Source organism: Lupinus angustifolius, chromosome LG12 (genome assembly GCF_001865875.1).
Source record: "Lupinus angustifolius cultivar Tanjil chromosome LG12, LupAngTanjil_v1.0, whole genome shotgun sequence".
Lineage (NCBI taxonomy): Eukaryota > Viridiplantae > Streptophyta > Magnoliopsida > Fabales > Fabaceae > Lupinus > Lupinus angustifolius.
In genome coordinates this window covers 18,708,381-18,734,120 of record NC_032020.1, presented here as the reverse complement: position 1 = coordinate 18,734,120, position 25,740 = coordinate 18,708,381, and the positions used below count along the sequence as shown (strand labels likewise).

Sequence of the window (25,740 nt, the reverse complement as noted above, 5' to 3'; positions counted from 1 at the left end):
ATATACATATCATTACTTGCTGGAATATAAACAATATTTTCCAAACAAGTTAAATTCATTATCATACTTACCTTTTCAAGATACTACCTTATCATATATATTTTCCAAATAAGTGGAATTCATCTATTTTACCTAGGAATCTCTCAAATGACATAATTTATAAGGAACTTTTATAAAAACATTTTAAACTTTTTATAAATATTTATATTAAATTATTTTTTCTTCGTAATTATCCCTTAAACTTAAATTAACAGTGCATAAAGATAATGCTAAATTGATAGCAATCAAAATTCAAACTTGTGCATTGTTTTAACTATGAGTGTTATATCATTAATATTTTATTTTTATATATATAACAATATTACTACATTAATTATTTTTTTATTTTTAACTCTGAAATTTACTTATATTCTTCTTTTAATCAACTTTGGTATTTTGATTGTGGTTTCCTTCTAATATCAATATTAAGACTCACTTAAATTGTTGCATCGATAGAGTTGTGAGTTTAATTGCAACTTCCTTATTCTATATGAGTAATTTAAGAATATATTTATACAAAACTAATTCCATTAACTGAAAAAGTTCAAAGATAATTATAAATAAGATATAGTTTATGAATTTTATTTAGAAAAATTAAGAGATTTATTCAATTTTGGAATAAATATATAGTTTTATAAAGCGAAGTTTGTTATGCGTATCTTATCTCTCCGTTTTACTCTCGTATCCTGACTCATATCTTTCACAAGCTTAATCCTCTAGAAAAAAAGATAATTAATAAATATTATTATTTATATTTTATTTTGGTTTTTTTAGAGAGAGAAAGTTTCAGTACTTAAAGCCTCAAACTCTGTTTAGCCTCAGCACAAAATTAAATAAAGAAAAGAAAAAAGCAAAGAGAAAAAAACAAAAATAAAAGGCGTTGATTTTGATTCTCCGATTTCATAAGATCGATTCTACCTTCGATTGTTCGAAGAATTGCTACAATCGGGTACATATCGATCCTCTAAAACTCATTATAAATCTTCTATTCGCATCTATTACTGCGTTATCACTGGTTCTATATCATATATAATTAATCTTTGAATAAATTTCGATTTTCATCGGTTTTTGTGATCTGTGGGTGTTTTTTGACTATTGCTATGAATTGAAATTCATTTAGGTTTTTTTCTTCATTTTTTGTCGAATAGTTTGTGCTCTTTACGCTTAAATTGCTGGATTATATGTTTCTGGGAAGTGGAATGATCCATTCATTGATTATCTGAACTTTTGACGTAGTTTAATGTCATAGATTGCAATACTGAAATTCAGATGTGATTAATTTTCAGTGCATTTAAATATGCAATGCCTGATAATCCAGTTTTAGTAGTACTCGTTTGATTCATCTTGGCAAACATTGTTATCAATTTTTTATTTATGAATCTTAATTCTTAATCATCAATGTTGTTTTTCATATTAATTTTAATTCACGGAAATTGATTTGAGAATGAGTAAATTATCGGTGCTTGTGAGTAGATGATAAATAAAACTTGACAAATGTGTTCATGTGTTTTTATCTTTTCTTCGTTTTCCCCTTTTTTTGCTTGTTTGCAGCTAAAAATTGATTTCATTGGTTGCCAGTGGTAGCTGTCAAATGTCGCCTTCAGTTGTCCAAGAAAACGGAAGTAGGAATAAGAGAAAATTCCGGGCTGATCCGCCTTTAGGGGAGCTGAATAAGATTATTCCTGCACCTCAGCATGCATGCTTCAATTACGAATTCTCTGCTGAGAAGTTTGAAATAAGCAGAGGTCATGTGCAAGCCACTGCTGGTGACCTGTGTAGTGTTAACCATGATCGTTTTGATGGATTGAAGCTTGGCCTCGGATTGTGTAGTCCTGGAAGTTCATCCAAGATCGGGCCTTGTCAACCTAAGGAAGAAGTCGAAGCAGATGAATATGATGACATTGATTGGAATGATCTCACTGAAGCCCAATTGGAAGAACTTGTCTTGAGTAATTTGGACGCCATTTTCAAGAGTGCAATTAGAGAAATTGTTGCATGTGGCTACACTGAAGAAGTTGCTCGTAATGCCGTCTCGAGGTCTGGTATATGTTATGGATGCAAGGATACCGTGTCTAATATAGTTGATAACACACTACCATTCCTTAGGAAAGGCCAGGAAGTTGATACTTCACGAGAGCACTATTTTGAAGATCTAGTGCAGCTTGAGAAGTATATCTTGGCTGAAATGGTTTGTGTTCTTCGAGAGGTTAGGCCTTTCTTCAGCACTGGGGATGCAATGTGGTGTTTGCTAATATGTGATATGAATGTGTCACATGCTTGTGCAATGGATGTTGGCCCTTCTAGTAGTTTAATTATTGACAGAAATGCTGATGGCTGTTCATCTAGCCAAACAGAATTACAATCAAAAGCAGAAACCAAAGTTCCTGAATTGAGTCTTCCAAGTCCTCGTAAGTCAGTTCCTGCTGTTTCTCTTAATTCTCAATCTAAGAAATCTCTTGTGACGGGAATTCCTGGTGTTAACAACTTAAAGAACTCTCAAACTATTGGTGGACTCTCAGAGAATGAGGGTGCTAATCGTGGACCTGTTTGTGTTGATAAAGCATTTAGTGCTACCGGAACATCTCAATCTGAAGGGAAGTATGGGAATGTTAGGAAGGTCCATTCTGGCAGCAGCAAGAGGGACTACATTCTTCGGCAGAAATCATCTCATGTGGAAAAAAGTTATCGGACTTATGGATCTAAAGGTTCTTCAAGAGGAGGGAAGCAGAGTGGCTTAAGTGGTTCAATCTTGGATAAAAAACTTAAGCCTGTGTCGGAATCTTCTACCATGAACAAGAGTGCATCCTTACAGATAAGTAAGGCAGCGGGAGTTGAAGTGACTGAAGACAATCTTGGTGCTAGTTTCTCACCTAATGCTGGACCATCTGCCCCTGCTGCATTTAACCTGGATTCTGCTGCTGCTGTTTTTAGATCAATCAATACTCCATATTCAGTACATCCAGCAAATACAATACCTGCATTTAGTAGCCCCAGTTCATTATCAACCACAGATACTGATCTTTCTCTTTCATTGTCTTCTAAAACCAAGTTGTCCACGACGCCTGTCTGCTGCAATAATGAGGCACCTAATAGCAGTCATGTGGGGAAGCCGTTTGACAAGTCCCTAGGGCAGTGGGTACCCCAGGATAAAAAGGATGAGGTGATTTTGAAGCTGGTTCCAAAGGCAAGGGGGCTGCAAAATCAGGTTCAAGAATGGACCGAGTGGGCCAATCAGAAGGTAATGCAGGCTGCTTGTCGGCTGGGTAAAGACAAGGTCGAGCTTAAGACACTAAGGCAAGAGAAAGATGAAGTTGAACGTCTTAAGAAAGAGAAGCAATCTCTTGAGGAAAACACCATAAAGAAGCTCTCCGAGATGGAAAATGCCTTGTGTAAAGCCAGTGGGCAGGTACAGCGAGCTAATGCTGCGGTCCAGAAGCTCAAGGTGGAGAATGCTGCACTGAGGAGAGAGATGGAAGCTGCTAAGCTACGAGCTGCAGAAACTGCCACAAACTTTGAAGAGGTCTCAAGGAGAGAAAGGAAAACTCAATTGCAGTTTCAGTCATGGGAAAAGCAGAAGTTCTTGCTTCAAGAAGAGCTAATGAGTGAAAAACACAAATCTGCAAAGCTGCTACTGGAATCAGAGCAAGCTAAAATGCAACAGGAACAAGTTGAGGTTTGCCATTTTAAGTTATACAAACTTTTTCCTCATGTTTCCTTATATCTTGCAAACAACCTCCTCATATCTATATTCTATACTAATACAATATGGTTCAGAGAGTAGTTTGTGGAGGTGTCTTCAATAGACAAACCTTATTCTTAAAAAGTAGGAAATTGTTATCAGGCGAGTAGTTATCTCAAGTTTCGAAGCTCCTCCACTCTCACTTTTTGGTTAGTATCTGCATGTTAAATGATATGGGTCTCAAACCAAATTTTCCTTTGCCATTGGTAGTTTTCAAGGTAATATCAGCTTTTCACCTTTTAAAAAGTCAAGCACTACCCAAGCAATGTATTAATGTCCCGCTTGATGATCTGTGTTAGCAGAGGAACAGACACAGTGACTTTACAGTAATTCCTTGTTTTTTTTCTTCACTTGCACTGTGTCTATTTCATTTTCTCTGAAGATTATATCAATCTTGTAGTTGCAACTCTCACCCCCTTAGCAAATTTTTGATATCATAAGAACAGAAATATGAATTTAGTTATGCTGAAGTGAAGCATGAGAAAACAGTTTGTTATACATGCCCAACCTGTAAGATTTCACAAATGCATTCATCTTTTGTCTACATAGGTGTTAAATGAGTTTTGCTTTTGGGTATCTTCTCATTGTAAAGGGAAAATTTCACAGGCTAGATGGCAGCAGGAAGCAAAGGCAAAAGAAGAACTTCTCTTACAGGCTAGTTCTATAAGGAAAGAAAGAGAACAAATTGAGGAGTTAACAAAATCCAAGGAGGATATAATCAAATCGAAAGCAGAGAAGAATCTGCAAAGGTTCAGAGATGATATCCATAAACTTGAAAAAGAAATTGCACAACTGAGACTGAAGAGTGACTCTTCCAAGATTGCTGCACTGAAGATGGGCATTGATGGAAGCTATGCTAGCAGATTCGTTGACATGAAAAATGGTAATGCTTTAGAGGAACACCGGGCTTCTGTTATCTCAGAACTAGTTAGTGATTACTCGGCGACAGGCAGTGTGAAACGTGAAAGGGAATGCGTGATGTGCCTTTCTGAGGAGATGTCTGTTGTGTTCCTCCCATGTGCTCATCAGGTTGTTTGCACAACATGCAATGAGCTCCATGAGAAACAGGGTATGCAAGATTGTCCTTCTTGCAGGAGCCCCATCCAGAGGCGTATTCCTGCCCGTTTTACCCATATTTAATTTATTTATTTACTTGAGTGAGTTGAGTGTTTAGAATAATGTCTATGGGACTCATGGAATGAATAAATGCATAAGCCATGCATCTACACAGTTGAGATACATTAAGTTTCTTTTCAATGCCAAGTTTGATTCTTCTTTGATGCTGTCTTTGGTTTTTTTGAAGTTATTTTTCTTAAGTTGCACGTTACTTCCGTTGCTTATTTGATAACACAGCTCAACATGAACATCCTTTAAAACATGAGGGTGAGCTTCCCTGTGGAGTAAGATTGTTTCTTAGTGATCGATTATGAGTCGAGGTTTGGAGAGGAAGGAAGAGAAAAGAAAGGTTTGATGCAAGATGACTTCGGAGTCTTTCATTTCTCTTTTTTCCTCTCCAAATCTCAACTCACAAATGAACACTTAGTTTTTAAGGGGTCACAAGTCAAAATCCTAGAAAAAGTCTTTTCGCTTACGAGATAAGATTGTGTATATTTACTCTCCTTATACCCTAATAAGAACATCGTGCTAGGGTTGCCTCTATTCTATTCACGGTTTAAAACTACTCTAATAGTAGGAACAATTGAATAATGTGATAAGAATGAAGATATTGGTTCTTATTAATCAAGGCTAGGAACAAATTAAATCATTGCTCATGGAGAAGAGATTATTGCTTATTACTCAAGTATATTCCTTTTTCTGAAGTTTGTTTTTTATTTTTTTTCTAATGTCTTACTCATCATCAACATCAATCTCTATGAACATGCAAACGATGATGATTAGTTTATTTCAACTCATGTGCCATGTTCTATAAATAGCACAATCAGATGCTATATACACTTGAACTTATAGATTAAAGAGATCTCATGATTAATTGACTCATATACCTTTCACTTAGATTAACATGCATCATTAAAAATAGCTTTTTCAAATAAGCACAAATTTGTATATTCATTATTTTATAGAATTTTAGATGCACAAAAGCAACTAAAATAAATGGCCTGCTACTCTTTATCGTGAAAGATATAAACGTTGAATTGTTTTGGTAAATTTTATTTCTGTTAACTTTTATTGTTCGGAAATTCAAATTCATATATATCAGTACTGCACCATAAAAAGAAAAAAAAAACACTGAACACAATTAGCAAAATAATAAATAAAAGTGGTTATTTTATGTGAATAGAATAAAAAATGAGAGATAAGATTCTAGAAGAATATTATTTTTATGTGTCTTCGCGTTTAGCGACGTGGCACCTTTACTTGGATCCAAACTGCGAAGTGTGTTCCACTTCCACGTCAGCAGTGAAGTGAAATGTCCACAATACCCATGATCACAAAAAGGCATTAATGACAATGAGAAGGTAAAGTCTTATATTTTCCATTGACCATGTTGTTGGTAAAGTTGTATAATCTTAATGGAATATGCACAAGGTTGTTGATTCCACAAAAGGAGCCATTATTTTAAGTATATGTTGCTATCCACCTGTGACTGGATATTATTTGAATTTGTTAAAATAACATTTTAGGAGAGATACACTCATTCAAAGAGTAAATTTATATATTAGTTAGAAAAATCCAATAATATCAATTAATGAGTAAACTTAATAAACTTTCTCTTGGAGTAAATGGATCATCACTCAACCACTTTTGATTCGATTCGATTCACTACTCTTGTAACCAATTTGTCTCACTAATGTTATATCAAAATTTCATTCTTCTTTTCCACTTTTTTCCTTACCATGGCTTGTTATATGCACTTCAGTAACAAGTATAGTTTTCCTTACTCTTTTTCACCCATGCAAAATGTAAAAGATTATAAAATCTATGCAATATTAGTGTAAAGATTTATACATTTAAATTAACTATCAGTGATTGATGCATTAATGCAGGGACAGTGTATAAAAACTCATATATTGTCGGTGCATAAGTCTTAAAATTAAACATAAACTTCACAAAAAGGTACAGGGAACTAGCAAATTCACAAAACACTCCCTTCTTTCCTTTCAAAAGTGACATGAAATTACAATTTCAGATCCACCCTTCCGTTTAAAAAGTCACGGTTAGGACAGCACCTGAAGCCAATAGAGAGGGGCATAACGGTAACTATGACAAGATAACAACATTCTAGATAATAAATAGCGAGAGATAACAAGAGGTGTATCATAATCGGGTCCAACCCGACCCGAACCGAACCCCGGTTAGGTATCACTCGAGGCGGAGAAGGCGCCTAAGATCTCGCGAAGCAGAATCATCAACCGCCGATGAGGACTTCTTCATTGTCGGAAAAGATGGCAAAGGAAGCGCACTCGGCGACGGAGCCACCACCGAGAACGTAGATCCGGCGTAGACATCGGCAAACATTGACGAGGAATCATGAGCGTTGGATCTCTTCGTCTGGAGTGAATCAGAAACAACCCGTTTCCTCTTATCGGGTCGGGTAAGCGGTTTTCGGTATGACCCGGTTGTTGCATGGTAATAATTAGAGAAATTGTTAAAAGAATTATGAGGACGCAAAATATCGGTTGCCATAGTAATTGTAAGTTAATCCTAAATATAAGTAAAAGAAGAAAAAGAGAAAGGAATTATTAGAAGATTAATGTGTTATGGGAATGAGGGATTGGAATTATATAGGAATTGAAAGCTATCGTTATCACTTTATCATATATCATATTATTATTTTGCTTCCTTCCCGCCCAAACCATCTTTTAGAATTTTCGACAAAACCATGTAGATATAATTAATAAGGTTTTGATAATCTGTTAATATTTTAATTTTTATTAAATTTAATCTTAAATGATATCAACAAAAATCATAAAATGTATTTATCTTTAAATGTAATGTATTATATGTGTTTTCATACGAGTTTTTTTTTTTCTTTTGAAATCTTTGTTTTCTTTACTTCACCACTCACCACCTTAATGGCAGCATTAACTTAGTTCTCCTCTTCCTTACATCATAATTGTTATTTTTATTATTATTTTGTGGGGATTTATTCTTCCTAATTCTCTTGACTAAAGAGCACGAGTACACTATTATTTCCAAGGTGTCCTCATTCAAAGAGAACGTTGGAGAGCATAGTAACCTAAGAATTGAGAGGATTATATACCTACAAATATAATGCACACAAAATGAAGTTTATAATAATATAAGCACTAATTTTGCAAATGTTTAAGCAATAATATTGGCAATGCATTTCTAATTTGTTTCTAACATTCCCTTCCAGAGAAAAAAGATGTATGCACCAGCAAAAGTTTTATACATTGTCAGTTTATTATTTATCATTTATTTTCAATCATCATTGATTATTTAAAAAATAATATTAATGAATAACGATTGATATGTTAATTGTGTATAAATTAGTGAAGATACATAGATATTTCATTATTCCTTTTATGGGTTTTGTTAGTCATGGGCACTATTTCAGAATCCAAAATGCAAAGTCCATAAATTTGTTTGTTACTCAAAATAAACTTTTATTTGTTTATTTTTGGTTGCTTGAACAAGAAATGATTAAGAAGCCCTTTTTAATTATTATTATTTTGTTTATTCGTGAATATCACTTATAATAATCCATAAAATCAAAGGCAATCTATTTTGTCAAGGCATAAAGGAACATGGATAAATAAGAGAAGGGTTGAAGTGGATATTTCTCCTCATTATATCTTATTGTGTTGTGAATTATTGAAGCATTATTAGGGGAAGCTTCTATCTTGATGAATAATTATTCTTATAAAAATGTGATTGCTATCAGCCTTTGGAAAAGGACAATATAGACATCATCTTCATATTATGCGTGCATGGGTGACATAATATCATGCATTTTCTATTTAACGTTGTAATGGATGATTTCATATTTAACAATTAACACCTTCTTCTAAAGAGAGAAAAAAAAAAGATTTATGCACAGATCGTGTATGATTTTATATACTCACATTTTATCATCTATCATTGATATTTAATTATTCTTGACTTTTCAAAAAAAGTAATCCAAATGAATTGTGGATACATGAAATTTATGTGTATAAATCTTTACACTGTTGTATATGAATTTTACACTCTTTAGAGAAAGCTGGATAAGGCTAACTGTAATTTAATCTTATATCAATTAAATTATTATTATATTAACTACCAAAAAAAGACGATTTAGTAATGTAAGGTCTACTAGATTGTCAAGATGACGACAAAGTCAAGAATTCGATTCCTAATAGTAACATTTGTTGGGAAAGTAGACATGCACCCGAAAGAGATTAATTAGTTTCTTACTCACGTTTCAGGAGATATGTGATAATACCAAACAAATCTTATATCAACTAACCCAATCTGTATAACTGTATCCCTCCACGTGATTCCTAGTTCATGAGCATCTTTCAACTATAATAACAACTATATTGCATTCATGGCAAACGTTACAAGAAGTAACAACTATATTTCTATATTGCTAATTAATTTTACTATTTTTGCACTACCTTCTTTTATTTAGTAAATTTATTTATATCAATGGAACAGAAAATGGCATTAAGAAGGAACAATGAGTTATCTTCTATGTCCGTTTATTTAGCATAAGAATTCGGATACAGTAATGACAACATTTTGATATTATCCTATGAAGAAGGGTGACACAGAAAAATGATGTGAACCGCAACATTAATTTGTATCTCTATCTCTTTTGTCTTCCATTTCTGACTCTTTTGCCTGCATCTTTGTGGTGGCCTTATCTTTTATTCATCTGGTTTGGCCACCACCATGGACAATAATCAACAACCATCACATGCACAACCTTCTTTCACGTAAGTCATTTTCTGTTTGCATTTTGTTGGTTACGTAGCAAACGAAAGTGCAGAGAGGGAATGTGTTAGGTACAAGACTTGATTTTATTTATACAGCATGAAAAAGAAAACTGATGCAGAAGAAATAAATTCTTGTATGAATAGCATAATGAGTCACATAAGTGCTCCTGAAAAAAAAAATTTAACTGCCATATTTGCTCTTTATTGCCTAATGAATAGAAAGATAACAAATTCTATGAGTCATATTAATTGACACATTTAATCATGATTTGGGTTTTTCGTCATTGAGGTAGGGAATTTTCTGTTTACATATCCATGCCAACATTTATACTTGTCCATTGGTGCTTCAGCTATTAGTGCCAACATTGAATCATGGTTTTCTGTTGGAATCTTTTTTGTCCTCTCATTTTGTCACATTCTATGTTGTTTGCTGATAAAAATGTTACATTTTTGGCAGCAATAGCTTTCGCAAATTAGAAAGAGAGCAAATAGAAGGAAGTGGAACACCTTTAAGAAGCAGGACACTACGGATTGAGTCTTCTTATTCACTTTCAAGATTTGGTAAAATTGCTCTAAACATGTTGAATCTTGCTCTTTTAAGATCATTGTTTATTGTACTAATGATGAAATGAATAACATATTAGACTTGGAGTCTTTAAACAATGAGAAGGGTGATGTAGATCAGTGCTCTTCTCCTACTACGGATGCGCTACAAGATTGCTCAACAAGTATAGAACCTGAAACCCCTTGTTCCAATGCCAGCACTTCTGATTCAGAAGATCAGCCAGATTCATATAGCAGTAGCAATATGCGCGGTTTCCTTAATTTGCTGAAGAAAGGGTCTCAAATGCCCTTCCAACCCTTTCAACCTCTTAAGAATGTTCCGAAACTCAGAAGAAAAAGCAACAGAATCAGGGAGGACCTGATTCCACCACTGAGTCCTCCAACTCTAAAACCATCTCTGAAACCCTCTCTTACCAACGACTTTTCTTGCTTTAAATCTTCCTGGAAAAATTTTACTCTCGAAGATCTCCAAGCTGCAACCGATAATTTCAGTCATGGTATGAAATCTTTTATTTTGGTTGGTTGAAAAGACTATTGCTTTTCTAACTAAGTAATTCAGAAGAAAATCCATTTTGTTCATGATGACACATTTATTGTTAACACCTGCTTTCTTGAATGACAAGCAACTTCTGAATTTTTCTTGTTATGAAGAGAATTTGATTGGTGAGGGAGGTTATGCTGAGGTTTATAAAGGCAAATTGGACGACGGAAATTTTGTTGCAATTAAACGGCTGACACGAGGGAACCAAGAAGAAATGACTGCAGATTTCTTGTCTGAGCTTGGCATTATAGTGCATGTGGACCACCCGAATATTGCTAGGTTGATTGGATATGGTGTTGAAGGCGGAATGCATCTTGTTCTTCAGTTATCTCCACATGGAAGCTTATCGTCCATACTTTATGGTTCGTTAGCGATTTCGAGTATTTTGAATACAAATACCTGACTAGTTCTCAAAAAATAAAATTCATTGGTTCCACTCCTTGCATGAATTCAGGAAGTCGTGAGAAACTCGATTGGAACACAAGATATAAGATTGCTTTGGGAACTGCTGAGGGCCTTCGCTATCTGCACGAAGAATGTCAAAGAAGGATTATTCACAGAGATATTAAGGCTTCTAATATATTGCTTTTGGAGAATTTTGAGCCACAGGTGCTTTTTAACACTGAGAAATCTGATTGAGGAACATGCATTTTTCAGCACTTAGGATTTATTTTTTAGTTAGAGGGTTCTCATGCTCTAGATCAAATAATATTCTTAATTGTTTCCTCCTAGTTCTTTGGGACAATGATAACTTGAATCTTACTACAGATATCTGATTTTGGGCTTGCAAAATGGTTACCTGACCAATGGAGTCACCATACTGTCTCTAAATTTGAAGGCACATTTGGGTTTGTGTATTTAACTTCAAAAGCTTTTTGTGTTCAGTATTTATAGTTGTTTTTGTTTCTTCCACCTACTAGTTGACCCTTAATTTATTTTTTCCTCCTTTTGCAATCATCATTGATGTCACAACAGATATCTTCCTCCTGAATTCTTTATGCATGGAATAGTTGATGAAAAAACTGATGTCTATGCATATGGAGTGCTATTATTAGAGCTCATTACCGGACGACAAGCTTTGGATAGCTCACAGAAAAGTCTGGTTATGTGGGTATGTCTGCTATTTTACACACTAACAATTTACCAATCTTCTTGATAGAAATGAAAATATCAATTCTTATCGGGTTTTCCTTTAACGCAGGCGAAACCTCTGCTATCTACAAACAACATCAAAGAGCTTGTTGATCCATGTTTGAATGATGACTATGATGAAGAGCAAATGAAATTTTTAATCTTAACAGCTTCTTTGTGTATAGACCAGTCTTCAGTTCGACCGCAAATGAACCAGGCAGGTTCTTCATATATTAAGATATTTGAATGTGTTTTAAGATGTTGTGCTAGATTGCTAGAACATATGCTGCCCCAGCAAAGGGGGTGCATGATCTCATGTCTTTAAACTTCATGCTTTAATAGAACTACTACGAAATGCGAAAGTAATCTCATTGAGTCATCTTATAACTGTGATCTTGATGTGGCTTTGCCCTTAAGGAGAAGTTAGAACTAGCATAGAGCAAATAATGTTTTGGAATGAATGCAGGTATTACAGATGTCAAGAGGTGAAGAAGAGAGCTTGAAGCTGTTAAGAGAAAGACAGAACTTACCTCAGAGGACCTACTCTGAAGAACTCTTTGATGCAGAAGACTACAACTCAACTAAGTTTTTGAGTGACATGGATAGACATATGGAGACTATTCTAGGCTCATGTAACTAACCACTCGAAACTAGTTCGAGTGCTTATGATTCAGATAATGTAACTGCTGATATAGAAGTGGAAACTTTAGGAGCAGTGACTTAGAGTTATGTTATTCAGTTATTGGTACCATCAATTTGGACAACCTTTTCTGTTATACCAGATATATATTTGTAAATCACTTATTTTTATCTTTTATACATATGTGCATTTCAAGAAAATATCACAAAACAACCAAAGGACAATAAATGTTGTCATAGGAAGTTTGCAAACTTGATCTTGAATCAGCATAGTTCTACAAATTTGATTTTAGTGAAAAAACCAAAATGAAAAAAAAATAATATTATAAGACCCAACTGGAAAAAATAACTTGGAAGACTAATCTAGTAATTTCTGTGGATTATATTATTTATGTATCAATTTTGTTTAATAAAGTAAGCATGTAGTAGTTAAATTCTTGGCCCTCTTCTGAAAATCACCAGTCCACCCTGCAGAATGGAACATCCTCCCGAAAGTAACCATAGCAAAAGCCATTTTTTCTGATTTTTTACTCGCCCAATGTTCCACTCTAAAAATATGCTTTAATGTCAAAAGTGAACAGGAGGATTAAAGAGCACATTAATTAAAGATGTGTAGCAAGAAAAGAAGGGAAATAATATATCCTCTAAAAAGTAATGTGTCACAAAGTAATTCTTTGTTTGTTAATAATTAATTTACAAGTAACATATTAGTTTTTTCTGGGAAGGAGGATTTGGTTGCAAAAAATAAAGAGAAAAGAGGTAACATAAATAAGAACCATGAAAGACTAATATTAATGAATAGATGATATTAATGACACAAATTTTGGTCCACCTGAAAGTCTATACAGGTGAAACTAGAGTATGACGACTTACTTTTGACAGCAAATCTTGCGGATGATTCCATTCCCTCTTCTGCTCTTTAAAGCTTCCTACCTTAGCTGACTGCTTCTGATCACCAAGCTTGTTTGCATACAAATCATAATAAGCCTTAGCATCAATATGGCTTAATATTCTGATCAACTTTCCATGTTTCTCATCCACCACAATTTCCCCATCACTGGATTCAACACCACTGGCTATGACTTTAATGCTCTTGACCTCAAATTTTGGATCAAGACTCGAAGGGCTATCAGCCATGACAACTGCACCTAGTATCTCCCCCAAGAAGGTGTCCTGTCAAATGCAAAATATCTAATGAAGAATTGTCTAATGCATCTTTTACAGCCATTAATGCTTCTAAGTGAGATATTCTGTTAAAAAACTAAAATGCTTCTAAAGTTAGTTCATTTTCCTTTATGTTCAGTGACATGCAGAAATGACGTCTTTAACTCTTAGCATAAGTAATGAAATTATGATGTAAAAGAGGACGGAGCTACAAATTAGCTATCTATAGGAGCTTATGTACCATATGCTGGTATCTGTGGTGGATTCCCTTCAAACGGTACAGCCTTGACAGAAGATGCTTGGAAAACACAGCCTCAGGTGTTTTTCTTGTCCGACGTAACCGGCCTATAAATGTTGAAAACGAACTTACTCGTCGCTGAATACTGAGTGGAATGAGTGTGATGTTAAGTTCTGATTCAAGCACTGACTTGGCTGCTAAAGGATCCAAGAACATATTGAATTCTGCATATTGATTGGTAGGAATTGAAAAGATATTTCCCTTGTCACTGGCGTTCATGCTGATGTGTCCCCCCAATACATAAACTTCCTGCAACATTTTGGAATAATTATGCCATGCACCAGTTTGAAAATTATAACCTTCTAAATGTTCTAAACTATAATTCTGCCCTGATAAAAATGTTAAAAGGCAAATTAAGTTAGAAATTAATCACCAAAATGGCTAGCAAATTTATGTGGGTTTACGCTCAAGTCTACTTTCATAGCAGCTGATTGTTCTTGCTGACATACATTACTATACCAAATAGTTGATAAACAAATGCATAATATAACTTACCTGAATTCTAGAGCTTATGTTTTTCACCGATACAACCTTTGCCAAATTAGTCAAGGGTCCATTGGTTAATACTGTAATCTTAGATTTTGGTTCAGTTGTTTCCAATATAGACTCCCAGACTTCCATAGCTAGTGGTTGTCTGAGTTCAGGGTGATCCGTATCCCGAGGAGCTCCAAACTTCACAGAGTTTTCTGCTGTATACCTGAGGCACGACTCGAGGTGTTAGTCTGTGGCTGGTAACAAACACTGGAAACATACAAGAAACTCCAACCACTAAAATGCTCTATTACAGTGGTGCCTAAGTTATACACTGCATGCATGGGGGAATTTTAAAAAATAAATTATAGGTAGTATTTTAAAAGTTTCTAAGCTGTATCATGTGTACTCAACATGTCATGGTGCATATTAGAATTATCTAATAATTTGAATTTTATTAGGAGATAATATCCAAGTCTAGTTCACTTCTACATGACATATATGCCATTATTTTTCTAGTGGTAATAGTAAGCTTCCATTTCCCACATAGTCAATCAGATTTTTACAACTTCTAATGCAAGAATGAAGCTGAAAAACACCTTCTGAGGCTATGTGGTAGATCACGAGCAAGACCATAAAGAGTGTCAGAGTCAAGAAATCCACCACTCCCTTGGGGAATAGCTTTAATATACTTGCATTCACCAACAGCTGAGAATGTTGAATCTGACTGGTTCATAGCAAAAACATCTCCTAGGCCAACTGGGATATCATCACGACCCATCATGTGCAGTAAATCATAGATGACATCTATTGTTGCTGGATTTGCCCAACCAGTTGGGCTCACGATGATTGCCTGAAACCAAAAGAACAAGGAAACTACATTAAAGTACCACACGTTGCAAATTCAAAGTAGAGAAGTTCCTGATTAGACTAAGACCATAAAAGAGTTTTTCATTTTGCAAAATTTTCCTTACTCGGTGTAAATATTAATTCAATGTTAAAGAATCAATTCAGATAAAGAAACTGAAGATAGAAAATAATAATACCTTAAGGTTGATTACTTCCACAGGCACTTTTAAGAGGTAAAACAGAGCAAGAAAATCTCCTGCACTCATGTCCATGTCAAACACAACAGGTTTCCCCAGTCTTTTATTTTGAAAAACTGGTTTGTACGTTACTTCTCTGTAGTGAGGAAACTCTGTAGTAAAGTTAAACCTTCCAGCTTGTTGTGGTTGCTTTAGAACCTTTGACCCACCAAAAAACAATGTCAAACATAGATGCATATGTCATTTTAAGAATATAATGAATATCAGAGCAAAATAGTCAATTTCTGAGTTTCTTTCCTAGATAACTTATGTATGTACATGTCTTTCTTCAAATACAACATAAAACGGTGTGATTGGTTAATCATAATGAGATTTTAACAATATACCGCAAATTGGAACTCACATTCAAGAAATGTGTGAAATATTCCCTGTCGAGTGAGCTCCCAACATCCTGATTAGGCTTTGCTTTTGTAGCAACAAGTACTCTAACTGAGTCTGGACCATTTACCTCTGAGGTGTAACCATCCTACGGAACATGTCAGTTACCATTAACATTTGCCATAAGTATGTTATTTGTAACAAATTAAATTTGCAACAATAAAGGAAATCAACTACCTGTGTGGAACCATTATTTCATATAAAAAATGACTACAAATAATTTAAAATGAGAGAACAAAAAAATGGTGCAACATTGCGCAATGTGTGGATTGCTAACTAACGTTAATAACTACACTGAAGAAGAACTGATCTTTTGCATATTGAAGAGACTGACCTGGTATGCTGCAAAAGGATCCCCAAAAATATTGAACTCTGCATAAGGGTTAGTATTGTAATCTGTGTACAAATTGCCATGGTCACCACACTGGCTAGGAACGCAGGAAGAGGGTGCATTTTTTGGGCAACAACCAGTTGGGTTGCTCGACCTTACACCACCACCCATGATATAGATGTGCTTCACATTTTTCTTGAGATGTGGGTTACTCATAAGGAAAATGGCAAAGTTTGTATGTGCTCCAGTTATAAGCACAGTTATGGGACCTGTAGATATTTTATCAATCAGCACTTGCTGAGCAGTTGGTTGTCGTAGCGGTGTATATCTCCTTTTTCCCTAATTTCATAACAAAATCAGCAAGAAATGATTATCAGCAATTAGTCTATCAAAAAGTCCTCTAAAAAATGAGTTTACGGAATATCAATATATCAATCCACAAATGATATATGTGTTGCATATAGTTTGCAATGCAATTTTAAAACAATTTCAACTGTCTTAGATAACTGATTGAGTTGGAAGAAACATAATTTATGTTGACATGACTGGCTCTTATACCTGTGGAAGGAAAGCTTTCCGGATGCCATAGTTAGCATCAACATCTAAGCGCCCTCCAAGTCCTACCGGAATAGCCTGCCTGTATCTGCAATTTCCTGCTGTTGTCATCCCCTGATTCAGCGAAAATGAATTGCATATCGGATATATAAAATCATTCACACTAACATAATCATAACTTCAATTACAATATTTCCTTTTCCTTGCCATTATTTACTCTACTCCATAACAGCACCATAAACTCTAGTTAAAGTAGAAGTGCATACCTGATCTATAATTGGAAGATAACCACCAACATTAGCTAGTACGGTACCATTTTGAAGTATTCCACCTTCACCTCCAATTCCAACAGCGATATCATCGCGCCCCATCATGTAAAGTACATCGTAAATTTGATTCACAGCATGCCCTGCACTTGTCCAAGTATTTGCATTGATTGTCACTGCCTGCAATTGAATACATTATAATCCAAAACCAAAACATAATTGATAAAGTAGGGGAAGTTTGGATTTAGTTACCTCCAATTGAAATTGTGATGTATTGAGCTTCAAAAGGTACAAAAGAGCAAATAAATCATCAGTACCAACATCTGTATCTAAAAGAATACGATGAGGATTGAAACTGCATAGAGCAGGTTCAATAGTAGTTGCTACAATCAATAATAGAGCTACGCAGCAGAATCTTCTCCGTAACAACATTCTCTGCAGTTCAAGATTAATTAACCAACTCTGAAATTGATTAAATAAATGCAGTGTCGCGTTGCGGTGGCGAAATCGGAACGGCGGTCGTACGGAGTGGGGGCGGAGGTTGATGGCGGAGAATGTTGCAACCATATTAGGGATTTGTTTCAACTTAATTTAAATCATATTCCAGTTTTTGGAAAATATTATCTCAACAGCGTAAGCATCCCATGGAGAAGGGAATGCAAAGTAAAAATAACATCACATCACATTTTTATAAGAAAAAAATGTAAACAAGGTGTTGGGGGATAAGGCCATGCTAAATCTCAAGATGTCAAAAAAAATCAAATGTTTGACTTATGGGAGTAACCCGTGTTGTAAGCACAGCACACATCATAAAATTAGTTTGTTACAAAAAAGGTGAGCTAGTAGTTTTAGCATTACCAAAAAACTAATACAAGAGTTTTTTTACTCTAAATATTAACTTTTAAATAAATATTAATATAAATAAATAATAGATGATACACTGTGTATAAATCTTTACACGATCTACGTAGATATTACATTCTACTTTTATTTAGAATGAGATTTTAACCCTTATTCTATTGCTCTTCAAGAATCATGTCTAACAAGTGTTATTTATATATGTTTTAGTTTTATTTAACGGTAAATAATATGTCACTAACAAGTAATAAAACAATATAAAAAGAGAATTAAATCTATACATTGACAGTATAAAGATGTATACATAGTTAATACATCATTTACCATTCATTTGGATTACTTTTTCTGAAAATGTAATAATAATTGAAAATAAATGTTGGACGATGCAGTGACAGTGTAAAAATTCTTACACTGTCAGTGCATACATATTTTTCTCATATAAAAAGAGAATTAAATCTATACATTGCAATGCATTTTTCTCCATGCATTGGACGACGGACTTATTTAGGGAAGAGCTTTCTTTCATCACTCTCGAGTCAATTCTACACTCGATTTTGGACCCATAAATTTTTGTGGCAGTAAAACCAATTTGTTAGAATATTACAATGGTGCATGTTTTTTGTTTATTTAAATAGAATTGTATTTAAAACCAATTTTTCTGGTTACAAATAGAATTGAATTAGTTCATAGTTCATACCATCCATGTAACAAACATTGGGCAATTTCTGCAAAATAATTCATTGTTTTTCTGTTTGGTCAAGTTTGAGTGGTTGACTGTGAACCATCAATAACAAAAATAACCCAACTCATCTTGTATTTATGTATTAGTTATCATTTAATTCGATAATAATGTACAAGAAGCTCTATACAAAAATAGATAAATTAAGGTTTCATCACAGTTTTAGTTCTTATAATTTCCATTGGTTTTGGTCTGTTCCATATAAAATTTATCCCTACACGTCCTTAGACTTTTGGAACGTTGGGGTTTAAGTCTCTACTCTATAGTTTTGTTTTTATTTTATTTTTAAAAAAAGCCTCTATTCACAATCATATTATGTAGAGTTAACAATTCTGGTTTGAGGGTGAAGCATGCATGCATGCCAGAAAAGTCTTCAACCCCATTTCCCTTCCCCATTGCATAACATAATTATATAACACTAATCTACATAACTATTTGGCATTCAATATACATTTGAACCCTATAATTTTAATGCATTATGGACTTTCCCCTACACTATCTATTCCCAAATTTTGGTATTAGTCCCCATCAAGGTTTGAACGATGGGTGTGTATAGAGATCGTAGGATCATAACACAAGTGTATTGCAGACGGCTAAACAAGATCCAAAATTGATTAAGCATATGATTTAGTATGTATACACTGACAGTATAAGTGTTTTTTATACTGTCAACAAATTCCCACTATTCCTATGTTAGCTAGTATTAACTTCTAAACAAAAGTATTACAAATCAACGGTGGATGATGTGCTGACAGTATAAAAAACTTTACACTATCGTTGCATAGATTTTAAACTCTTAGCATATCTCATTCACCCACAGGCAGAATGTAAGAAACTAAGAATCAAGTAATTCAATGTTATACTTACCCAAAAAAAAGTAATTCAATGTTACATGATAGAGGCAGAGACTAACAACTATAACATTAACATTTATTAAACCTACCCATATTTTTAATTCATATATATATATATTCCTGATATAGGTAATCTAGGGTGTAAAGGGGAAGTTGGGAACAAATATTGTAAGGCATGAATACATCTCCCCTTGCCTTTCACTTCCCAAGTTATTGATCTTTAAGAAGTGTCAATCTGATTTCCCTGATATTCCAATAATGTAGTGTTATTCTTCAGCAATACTAACTATAAAAAGTTTAATTCAATGAAAATGACTCATACTTTTAAGACCATAGCATACATTAAGCTAAAAAAGCAATGTGAGTGAAGAACTGATGTTGATTTCATGCACACAGACCAGTTTTAGAGAATCTGAGCTAAATAGTGAGTGAATTGAACCAATTCAGTTTTGGATTTAATATGTGCCGCACACGTGTTTTTACACTGTCAGCAAATCTTCTACTATTCATATTTTAACCATCATTGACTCTCAAACATAGAATTGAAATTCATATAAAAAGCATTCCCAAAATGATTATATAACTTGCTTCATAGACGCATATATCTCTATATATGACAACAAGACAAAAATGTTCCTATTTTGTTACACCGATAGTTTAAGTGTTTTTTACACTTTCAGCAAAATATCAATCATTAATTTGTTAATTAACATAACATTAAAAGTAATATAAATCAGTTGTACATGATATAAAAAACTTTACACTGTCCTCATGAATTTTAAACTCCTATTAATATATCATTTACCTAGGTGAGTAGACTTTATGATTTACCATGATACCAACCCACAGATTTCTGAGCTTCGATAACGATCTGAGAAAGACCTGAAATGGGAAGGAAAGATTTAGAAAAGAGAAATTAGGGTTGAAATAAGAGAAGAAGAAGAAGTAGTAGTAGTAGTATACCTTGTCGAATGGTTTGCTTGTTGTTACGGATATCGTGAATGGTAGCAGAGATTTTCCAATACAAAGGGCGAGCCATGTAGAAGATAGCCATCAACACCAAAGCCACCATCACGATTCGGAATACGATCCTTGAAGCCATTCGCTTTTTACCAACTTCAGAATCAATCAATGTGTCTCAATAAACAAGGCAGATAAGAAAGAAATGTCATCACCCTTGCTTCTTCTAACAAGTTAGATCTCCTCTTTCCACCTCACTATTTCCTTTTTGTTTTTCTTTTGTAATGCCACCAATTTCTTTTGGAGTATACAACTTTTTCTTCAGATAAATATTATTTTTAGAAATCAAATCTTTAATCTTTTGGTTATTATAGAAATTTTTATATGTCTTATATTATTAGACCAACTATTATTAAATCATCATACACCTTTACTTAATATTTATGACTAAAAATCTCTCACAACCACTTTTGTTTGTGGAAAAATACTTCATTAGCTATTTGTAAAATTTAAATGAGTAAAAAAACCCTAAATTATATAAGTCAAAAGTCACCTCAAACTTAAAAGATGGTTAGTTTATAGCAGAGGTGAGCATGTACTCTTGAAGATAAGGCTTATTTTTACCCAACTCTAAATATTAGTTGGTCATCTTTTGAACTTGAAATTAGACTTGAAGTTAGCCCGACCCTGAATATTCACCAAGATAACTTTTAAACCCAAACATAGACTCAATTAAATATAATGCACACTCATTTTAGATAAAATATTCTAAATATTATTTATTAATATGAATATATAATTTCACATATAAAATGATACATATATATATATATATTATGGAAAATATAGAATTAATGATACTTTTGAACAAAAAGTTAACATTACTTTATACACATTTGAATGAAAACACATACAAATATGATGAGTGAGTGACTATGTGATAAGTCGAGATGAATAATGTTTGGTCTTAATCCGGTCCTAAATATTGACCAGGTCTAACTTTGAACCCAAATGGTCAGATCCTGCTCACCCCTAATTAATAAATTATTAGCTAATTATTAAATTATCCCTACAAACTTAAAAGATGATTAGAAATTACCCTTAATTATACAACAACAAAAAAAGTAAGTAATAGTTTGCATACTGGATGGTTTATAGAGAAAAAAAGAAAAAAAAGTTTAAAAAACACATTATGAATTTTTTAAACTTATTCATAAATCAATCCACTCAAATGAGATGGATTGGGCCAAAGCCCAAATGAAAAACTTGTTATTGAGTCCCAGTCATCACTTTCTCCATACATTGACGTTGTGGTATTCTTCTTCTCAGGGTTAGGGTTTCTCCCTTCAATTCATTCCTCACTCATTCAAATGCCAAGGTATCGAAGCCGTAGCAGAAGCTACAGCCCCCGCCGCCGCAGCCGAACGCCACCGCGCGGACGCAAGCGTTACGATGACGATCGCGGTGGCAGTCGTTCTTACCGTGATCGTCGCTCTCCACTTCCTTCTGGTTTGCTTGTTCGTAACCTTCCCCTTGATGCTAGACCTGAAGATCTTCGTGGTCCATTCGAGCGCTTTGGTCCTGTTAAAGATGTTTATCTTCCGAAAAATTACTATACTGGGTGAATATACTATTCTATCCTCTTCTGTTATCTTGTTCGCACAATTTTACTTTTAATTGAATGAAATTGTTTATATGGTAGGGTTGGAATGTTTTATTATTTTTGTTACTTCATACATTGCTTTCTTTTACCTTACGGATATTTAGCCTTTTAGTAACGTTGAAATCTTGTTGAATTGTATTTGTAGTGAGCCTCGTGGCTTTGGGTTTGTGAAATATCGACACGGTGAAGATGCAGCTGAGGCCAAGCAACAGCTTGATCATACTATCATTGGTGGACGTGAAATCAGAATTGTCTTTGCTGAAGAAAATCGAAAAACTCCTCAAGAAATGCGTGTTACTTCTCGCGGAAGGTATGATTGCAGTTTCGGTTGCTTGTTTTTTATTGATTTTTTCTGAACTGTTCTTTTTATACTTTAAATTGACGCTTGATTTTCTTTTATGTTATAAGTGATCGACATGGAGGTGGTAGAAGAAGGCCTCGTTCAAGATCCAGAACCCCAAGACGCCGCCATCATTGTTAGTTTAACTATTCAAATATAGTTTCTTAATGCAATGATATTAAGTTTTGTACATTAGAATATATTCTTTTTTTAATCTATAATTTCTGTGATTTTTGCAGCCTACTCTCGTTCCCCATCTCCAGCTAGGGATGATTCAAGGTTTGGATATAACTGTTTTATTACACTGTTATATGTTATTTTCATAGAACATTTTTTCTGTTTTTTATTGGATTATCATAGCTTTTGGGTATCTGTATCACACATGAACTCCTGCCTAAGTTTCATTATTGTGATGGTGGTGGTGTATTTCAAAGTATTAAAGTACCATTTTATTATAAAGCTTCATTTTAAAATTTAATTCTCTGAACAGGGAATATTTTTTGTTAGAGACGCAATACGATATACTTCATTCATACTAACTCGCGGACATGATTTTAGAAAACTTATATATTTGCACATTGCAAGTAAGTGATGTATTAATGAGGTGGTTAGTTAATAAGAAGTCATTGTGATGTAAGATTGAGCTATAGATGGTGAAAGGAATTGCGCTGTCTGTGTACTTGGTTTTTTTCCTCATGAGTGCAAACAGACCACCTATGCCGTACCGGGGATAGCAGTATGACCACTACAGCAAAAGGAAAAGTAATATAAATAATTTATACACCATACATATAAATGCTCAAAAATACTAAGACGTTCCATACTTTATACTGGTAAACCTTTATAGTGGCAGATTGGTTTTTATAATTGATATTGATGTTTAGAACTGTGTATTTCCTAGCTTGTAGTATAATCTGCAGGTTTGCTGCTTACTGTTTGGCTTCTGGTCATTTGACCTTGGCAACCCGCCTTTCATGTGTTTAAATGAATTGAATGCTATCTGCTTATGGTCTTGTTTATGCAGATATTAAAGTGATTTGGAAGACTTTAATATAAAGATTAACAAATAAAGAGGCTTAAAGTGATGTGCTACTTGCATAATCAAAGACTATCCATAAGAAATATCCATATCAAATATGTCTTATTCTGCCAGTTGCATGGGCTATCCCTACTTTGTGGCATTTGGTTTCTGCCTTGAAGGATTGGTTCAAATCTGTACATTTTGTTTCCCTTACATTAATTTTCTGCAAAGAAAATTTTATTTAGTTTAATATCTTGTTTTGCATATACTATCCAGTTTAGAAAGAATATAAAGCTTATAGTTGGCCAAAGAAAATCACCCTCAAAGAGTGGAAGCTAAAGTTTAGAGAAATGATGACATTGTGCAAGAAAGGTATTTGTGATTTTAGAAAGTTGGGACAAAAAGAGCTTATGAAGTTACCAGATGCTGGTCTTTGCAGTACATCATTCATAACTGTCAGTGTTTTGATCCAAGTGTCATTTATTTGTCCAGAAACTATGAAAAGGTACAGGTAAAGGTCATATTTTGGCTAATTAGATTTGTAAGAGGAAGTAAGTAGTAGTTATCCCATATTATAACAAATAATTAGCCTTGGCTTAAGTGGTTGCGTGCTTAATTCATCTGCGTAGTCCGTTGTAGTTGCAGATATTCAGATCTATATCAATTTATGAGATGCATATGGTTGGTGGTCTACTATTCATTGATATCTATTATATGTAATTGTGTTAATTTAATCATTTTATAAATCATTGATTATCTGATTTTTAACTATTACATTACCAAAATTTCCAATTCTCTCTGTTGTTTTAGGGATGGCAGGGGTCGGGATGATTATTACTCTTCTAAGAGATCAAGGTCTTATTCTAGGTCTCAATCTCCTATTGGTGGGAGGAACTCTAGGAGGTCCTCACATCCCAGGGAGAATGACCTGAGTCCTAGTGAAAAGAGAGATCGTTCACCTAGCAGGCCAAGGTCTTATTCTAGATCTCCTGCTCCAAGTGGTGAGAAGGAATATAGAAAGTCCCCTCCTCTCAGAGAGAATGGTCGGAGTCCTATTGATGAGAGGGATCAGGCACCCACCAGATCACCAAGTCCTAGGGGTAATGGTCACAGTCCTTCAAGGTCTCGTTCTCGTTCATACAGGTATGAGTATGTTTCTTTGGAGTGTTTTATTGGATTGAATATGACATAAACATAATTGCAAAACCATCAGTATAATAATGCCTGGATGTTCAAATTCCAACTATTTATTGAATCAAACACTAATTAATTTGTTCAACCATGATAATTTTGCAATTAGAGTGATTTGTATTTTAAGCATAGTATTGAAACTGAAATAGATATTGAGTGGTTGATTAATTGTCTTTGTGCAGCCCACGCTGAATACATGCTTGCAAGGAGGTCAATGTTGTCTTTCCTGTGGTCGCATTCCGTAGTTAAAACTGTGACATTTTGAAGGGCGAACATAGCCAAGCAAGATCTCTATGAACTATGATGTTAATGTTAATATGTAAACGACAATGCCATCAAGAGTTGGTTGAATTGGTGTTTGTAATTTTCAAAGACTCCATCAGTTGCACTTTTTATGACTTGCTTTTAGTTTTAAAATGTAGTTGAATTGAAAACTTGTTATTTTACTTGTTTGGAGAACACCCATGTTTTTGTTGCTTCCATAATTTTGATTTTATGTTCTGTGGATTCTGAAGCTCGTATGAATCGCCATTAGTTAATGTCATGTATGTTCTCACTGTTGCTGGTGACATTTTTTGTATTTATTTTGCTTTCAAATATTTGCAGAGTAATGTTCTTTTTTTCCTCTTTCAAATTATGGGATGTGTAGTAAATAATTAACTAAAATCCTAAAAAAAATAAAGGTTTTTGTTTTGGTTTTACAAACTGGTGAAATATTTAGAGGGAAAGGGTAAAGGTAGGTCAGAGATTCACGCAACTGTTTTTGGTTGTATTTGAACCCTTTTGTGGGACATTATCTTGACTTGTTAACTGTATATATCAAATTACTTTTGATCAATTAGCAAAATCAATAATCATTACGTAGTGCAATAATTAGTTTGGTCTTTTTTTACTAGTTAACCTACACTCATTTCTCTCAATAATGACTTTTATAATGTGAACAAAAAAGAGAAATTAAAGGTTCATTTCACCTTTTCAAATATCAATAA

General features: G+C 34.1%; 5 protein-coding genes across 10 annotated transcripts; 3 read left to right on the top strand and 2 right to left on the bottom strand.

The window, feature by feature from the left end:
* On the top strand, positions 853–5,059 carry LOC109362464 (putative E3 ubiquitin-protein ligase RF298). Of its 3 annotated transcripts, XM_019608273.1 has the most exons (4): positions 873–988; positions 1,591–2,336; positions 2,748–3,712; positions 4,385–5,059. In XM_019608273.1, the coding sequence occupies exons 2-4, from the start codon at positions 1,631–1,633 to the stop codon at positions 4,916–4,918; spliced, it is 2,205 nt and encodes a 734-aa protein (XP_019463818.1). In that variant the 5' UTR covers positions 873–988; positions 1,591–1,630; the 3' UTR covers positions 4,919–5,059. The 3 variants fall into 3 exon arrangements, with proteins under 3 accessions (XP_019463817.1, XP_019463816.1, XP_019463818.1); XM_019608272.1 differs by having other exon boundaries at positions 853–988; positions 1,618–3,712; XM_019608271.1 differs by having other exon boundaries at positions 872–988; positions 1,591–3,712.
* LOC109362090 lies at positions 6,904–7,463 on the bottom strand. The gene has a single exon (XM_019607659.1). It carries the CDS (start codon positions 7,421–7,423, stop codon positions 7,100–7,102), a length of 324 nt encoding a protein of 107 aa, XP_019463204.1. The 5' UTR covers positions 7,424–7,463; the 3' UTR covers positions 6,904–7,099.
* On the top strand, positions 9,450–12,734 carry LOC109361683 (receptor-like cytosolic serine/threonine-protein kinase RBK2). 4 transcript variants are annotated; one of them, XM_019607202.1, is made up of 10 exons: positions 9,450–9,681; positions 10,139–10,242; positions 10,326–10,742; positions 10,897–11,148; positions 11,241–11,395; positions 11,555–11,634; positions 11,762–11,897; positions 11,988–12,134; positions 12,384–12,562; positions 12,605–12,734. In XM_019607202.1, the coding sequence occupies exons 1-9, from the start codon at positions 9,638–9,640 to the stop codon at positions 12,555–12,557; spliced, it is 1,509 nt and encodes a 502-aa protein (XP_019462747.1). In that variant the 5' UTR covers positions 9,450–9,637; the 3' UTR covers positions 12,558–12,562; positions 12,605–12,734. The 4 variants fall into 4 exon arrangements, with proteins under 4 accessions (XP_019462747.1, XP_019462748.1, XP_019462749.1 ...); XM_019607203.1 differs by having other exon boundaries at positions 9,455–9,681; positions 10,326–10,363; positions 10,394–10,742; positions 12,384–12,734; XM_019607204.1 differs by having other exon boundaries at positions 9,455–9,681; positions 10,326–10,380; positions 10,414–10,742; positions 12,384–12,734.
* Positions 13,254–17,722, bottom strand: LOC109361521. Its single transcript, XM_019606994.1, has 10 exons — positions 17,378–17,722; positions 17,126–17,305; positions 16,863–16,973; positions 16,308–16,643; positions 15,939–16,061; positions 15,536–15,733; positions 15,089–15,342; positions 14,514–14,715; positions 13,962–14,267; positions 13,254–13,729 (listed from the first exon to the last, which is right to left on the bottom strand). The coding sequence occupies exons 1-10, from the start codon at positions 17,690–17,692 to the stop codon at positions 13,397–13,399; spliced, it is 2,358 nt and encodes a 785-aa protein (XP_019462539.1). The 5' UTR covers positions 17,693–17,722; the 3' UTR covers positions 13,254–13,396.
* LOC109362673 (serine/arginine-rich SC35-like splicing factor SCL28) lies at positions 21,834–25,262 on the top strand. Its single transcript, XM_019608638.1, has 6 exons — positions 21,834–22,157; positions 22,345–22,509; positions 22,608–22,675; positions 22,779–22,818; positions 24,371–24,703; positions 24,934–25,262. The coding sequence occupies exons 1-6, from the start codon at positions 21,907–21,909 to the stop codon at positions 24,941–24,943; spliced, it is 867 nt and encodes a 288-aa protein (XP_019464183.1). The 5' UTR covers positions 21,834–21,906; the 3' UTR covers positions 24,944–25,262.

Bases quoted from the DNA above. Each gene is read 5' to 3' on its own strand.
- LOC109362464 (XM_019608272.1), top strand. From the start codon at position 1,631: ATGTCGCCTTCAGTTGTCCAAGAAAACGGAAGTAGGAATAAGAGAAAA. The intron at 3,713-4,384 runs GTTTGCCATTTT...AAAATTTCACAG, and splicing joins TGCAACAGGAACAAGTTGAG to GCTAGATGGCAGCAGGAAGC.
- LOC109362090 (XM_019607659.1), bottom strand. From the start codon at position 7,423: ATGGCAACCGATATTTTGCGTCCTCATAATTCTTTTAACAATTTCTCT.
- LOC109361683 (XM_019607202.1), top strand. From the start codon at position 9,638: ATGGACAATAATCAACAACCATCACATGCACAACCTTCTTTCAC. The intron at 11,396-11,554 runs GTGCTTTTTAAC...ATCTTACTACAG, and splicing joins TGGAGAATTTTGAGCCACAG to ATATCTGATTTTGGGCTTGC. The intron at 12,135-12,383 runs GCAGGTTCTTCA...GAATGAATGCAG, and splicing joins TTCGACCGCAAATGAACCAG to GTATTACAGATGTCAAGAGG.
- LOC109361521 (XM_019606994.1), bottom strand. From the start codon at position 17,692: ATGGTTGCAACATTCTCCGCCATCAACCTCCGCCCCCACTCCGTACGA. The intron at 16,062-16,307 runs GTCAGTCTCTTC...CATGTTCCGTAG, and splicing joins ATCCTTTTGCAGCATACCAG to GATGGTTACACCTCAGAGGT. The intron at 15,343-15,535 runs GTATTATTATTT...TTTTGGTTTCAG, and splicing joins TGGAAGTAATCAACCTTAAG to GCAATCATCGTGAGCCCAAC.
- LOC109362673 (XM_019608638.1), top strand. From the start codon at position 21,907: ATGCCAAGGTATCGAAGCCGTAGCAGAAGCTACAGCCCCCGCCGCCGC. The intron at 22,510-22,607 runs GTATGATTGCAG...TTATGTTATAAG, and splicing joins CGTGTTACTTCTCGCGGAAG to TGATCGACATGGAGGTGGTA. The intron at 22,819-24,370 runs GTTTGGATATAA...CTGTTGTTTTAG, and splicing joins CCAGCTAGGGATGATTCAAG to GGATGGCAGGGGTCGGGATG.